We start from the raw sequence: 2,076 nt of genomic DNA on the forward strand, positions 1-2,076 counted from the left end.
AAAAAAATAGCAACTAAATGTGAAAAATATCTTGCATGAGCCTGAATTATTCCATCAAATACGTTTATTTTCAGTCGTGAGCAAAAAGGAACAGCAAGGGCACATGAACAAAAAGAGGCTTTCATTTGTGCATCTATAAGCACAAACACACATTGTAATTGTTGGAATTGTTAATGAAGACATCACAAGCCTTCATTCAAAGATTGAAGGCCTCATTCACTGATTGCATATGTCTTTTGGTTCTGTGGTTTCCTGCGCAGCCCGTCTGCTTAACATGTTAATTATATTCACTAGACATGTGCAGCACGAGTCTGTTATAATGGTGCCCCCACGCTAAGCTTTACCTGCTGGAAATTGAGCTCCATGCCTTCTGCTTTCTCCGGCGGTTTGATGTTCAGCACACATTCACCTAGCACAAGAAAAAGTTAAGCTTAGGCTAAAACACTTCAGCTTTCTGTCAAAGGTTGTGTGATTTGAGAAGTGTCGCCTTTTCATGTCAAACACGTTTGTATTGTTTGTGGAAGCACTTCTGGTTTATCTCCTCATCACATGTTCATCTTTCTAGCTGAGACCTAATAAGAGGTGATATACGGTGGCTCCAAAAATATTTGGACACTTAAGCCACAATTAAAATGTCATTGTTTAAAAGAAATATAAATACTAGGACAATGACACCAGTTGGTTAATAGAAATAAAAAATAAAAAAATAAAAAAAAATTGTTATGTAATGCAATGCAATGACATTTATGTTTGTGACTTCGATGTGCAAACGTTTCCAAATACATTTTAGAGACACTGTAAAAGAAAACCTACACCCATAGCTGATCAAGAGTGGTATAATTCACCCAAATACGAACATCTGCTGAAAATTGACTTGTCAGATGTAACAGATGTAGAGAATAGATCCTTTGCAGTGGATGGGTGCCGTCAGAATGAGAGTCCAAAAAGCTCAGTTGAAGCAAAATGTTTGTAATAAACAAATCCATCAATAACTTTTCCACTGGAGGAAGCACGGTTATAGATTTGTATTTTGGCCTAAAAACACCTTAATGATGGATTTATTTCATACAAATGCATAGCATTTAGCTTCACGAAACGTCATTAGGACTCTCCTTCTGACGGCACCCATTCATTGCAGAAGGGTGTGAATTCACTGCATCGGTTAGCTAATGTAATACTAAACGTCTCCGACAAACATTTCAGGTCACATTTCCATTTTTGGGTGAACTATTACTTTAAACATCCGGACTAGTAAGAGGTCAGAAAGTGTTACCATTGTGTCGTCGAGTGAGGCACTTAACCTAAAAGCGTCTTCTAAACGACTACTTACACAAAGAGCAGACACTAAATGGTATAATCCGTGATTGGGGTGCCATTAATGGTACTGAAACACAAATGTTTTCACACAATAACCACACCCCCTCCTTCTCAAGTCACATCAGCCATCTGTTTCCAACCATAAAGTTTTCTGCGGTGCAACACTAGAGCTCTTTAACTTACTACAGTCCATTACCACGATATACATGTGCTGCTGTGTGCACTTTGCGTTTTAATGTAATTTAATGTAACGTATCAAAACTGGTAATGCTTGTCCACGGCTCTAAGATATCCTACCAAGGTGAGACATCAGCTCTTCAGTGGTGACCACTTCTGTCTGCGCCGGCAACTTCACCTGAAGAATAGACACAGACTTCAGACACTTCATCTTTTACCTACATAATCATTTAAAGTACGTGCACAAAAAAAGTCACAAACAAATACTTCTGCTTTTAGTCAAGGCACACCCTTGTCTACATTTTTTTCTTGTATTTCACAACACTTTTTTTTTTATTTGTTATCAGTATATTAGTGTAACCAGAAATAGTGTTTATACAGTAACACACAGGAACAGATAAGGAAAGTCAAGAGACTATTACTAGGTCAGGGACAAGTCAGAAAGATTTATTCAGCTAAACACTGGTATATATGATCACAAAAATATGTTTGACTTATATGTGAAAATTATTTAAGCAATATAAAATATAAACTATTTTATTGTAAATATTTTATTGTAAATATTTACAAAATATATACTGT

The 2,076-nt window shown here is 36.5% G+C and overlaps 1 protein-coding gene across 1 annotated transcript in view; it reads right to left on the reverse strand.

Annotated features, from left to right (window-relative positions):
• The window catches only part of LOC122356184 (ubiquitin carboxyl-terminal hydrolase MINDY-1-like), an 18,780-nt gene that overhangs the window by 13,805 nt on the left and 2,899 nt on the right, over window positions 1-2,076 (reverse strand). Inside the window, exons 4-5 of the mRNA XM_043254682.1 lie at window positions 1,615-1,672; window positions 345-409 (exon numbers count right to left, since the gene is read on the reverse strand). Of these exons, the coding sequence (XP_043110617.1) occupies window positions 345-409; window positions 1,615-1,672 (123 nt within the window). The remainder of the gene's footprint in view (window positions 1-344; window positions 410-1,614; window positions 1,673-2,076) is intronic.

This window comes from Puntigrus tetrazona, chromosome 13 (assembly GCF_018831695.1).
Source record: "Puntigrus tetrazona isolate hp1 chromosome 13, ASM1883169v1, whole genome shotgun sequence".
In the NCBI taxonomy this organism is placed as follows: Eukaryota; Metazoa; Chordata; class Actinopteri; order Cypriniformes; family Cyprinidae; genus Puntigrus; species Puntigrus tetrazona.